The sequence below is a fragment of the Monoraphidium neglectum genome (assembly GCF_000611645.1).
Source record: "Monoraphidium neglectum strain SAG 48.87 unplaced genomic scaffold scaffold01113, whole genome shotgun sequence".
NCBI classification, from domain to species: domain Eukaryota; kingdom Viridiplantae; phylum Chlorophyta; class Chlorophyceae; order Sphaeropleales; family Selenastraceae; genus Monoraphidium; species Monoraphidium neglectum.
Genome location: NW_014012515.1, coordinates 9,956 through 11,131, shown reverse-complemented (window position 1 = coordinate 11,131; position 1,176 = coordinate 9,956). Strand labels below are relative to the sequence as shown.

The 1,176-nt window shown below is 76.4% G+C and overlaps 1 protein-coding gene across 1 annotated transcript in view; it reads right to left on the bottom strand.

Moving 5' to 3' along the window:
- MNEG_6693 (hypothetical protein) overlaps positions 1–1,176 on the bottom strand; it is a gene marked incomplete at both ends in the record, with an annotated part of 5,546 nt that overhangs the window by 2,068 nt on the left and 2,302 nt on the right. Inside the window, one exon of the mRNA XM_014044832.1 lies at positions 91–745. Coding sequence (XP_013900286.1) covers positions 91–745 — 655 coding nt within the window. The remainder of the gene's footprint in view (positions 1–90; positions 746–1,176) is intronic.

Genomic DNA, 1,176 nt, shown 5'->3' with positions numbered 1-1,176 from the left:
GGGGCCCGCTGTGGGCGCCGGCGTTGCCGGCGCGGCCGCGGCAGCGCCTTTGGTTGGCCGGGGGCTGCGGGCCACGACCGCTGTGCGTACTAGCGGCTTGGGAGATTGAGGGGGCGGCGCCTGCCCGCCCTTGCCCTGCTGCTGCGCAGCCCTCTGCGCCGCCTGCTGCTCCTTCTTGGAGGCTGCCTGCTGCTTCGCCTGCTGCTTCGCCTGCTGCTGCTGCTGCTGCTGTTGCTGCTTGTCGCCCTGCTGCTTCTTCGGCTGCGACTGCTGCGCCGCAACCGCCGCCTGCTGCTTTGGCGCCTCACCCTGCTGCTTCCTGCCCGCCACCACCCCTCCAGACGCCGGCCCTGGGCTGACCGCCAAGGCCGCCGCAGTGGCTGGAAGCGCGGCCTGCAAGGCCGGCTCTGCTACGGACGCAGGCGCCACCGGCAGTCCGCCAGGCGGCCCGGCCACGCCCAGGGCGGACTGCGGCGATGCGGACTCCTCCGAACGCGCGGGCGCCGCAGCAGCCCTGGGCAGCTGCTCGCGCACCGCCAGGGGCGTCGCGGGCGCGGCGGCCGTGGACGAGGGCGCCGCCGCCGCTGTGGCCGCGGGGCAAGCAGGGGCCGGCGCCAGCGCAGCGCCGTCTGCGGAGCGGGGCGCGGCGGCGGCGGCAAGCGGGCCGGGACCGACCGCGCCGACTGCGAGGGCGCTGAGGGGCGCCCCGTCCAGGCTCTTGGGGCGGCGCGCGGCGACCAGGGGGCTGGATACGACGCAATCCCTTGTTGGCAGGTGCTCAGGGGACAGCGGGGGCGCGCCTGCGCTTGTCCCCGCAACTGCTTGCGTCGGCCCCGGCGCGCGCTGCGCCTGCTGAGGGCCATGCTGCTGGGGCGACGGGGACGGCGGCGGCAGCGACAGCCCTGAGGGCTGCTGCTGCTGCTGCTGTTGCTGCTGCTGCTGCTGCTCCTGGCCCGCCGACGCGTACGCCGGAGGGCTGCTCGTGTCCAGCCCGTTGAGGGCCGCCGCCACCCCGGACTGCAGCCGCTGCGGTAGAGGGCCAAGGGTGAAGCCGCTAGCGCCGCCAGCCAGCTGCGACGACAGGCCGCCAACCGCCGCCCCGAAGCCGCCGAGCGACAGCTCCCGCTCCCCAAAAAACAGCGGCGCCCGCAGTGGGGCCGCCTCGCCGTCCCCGCC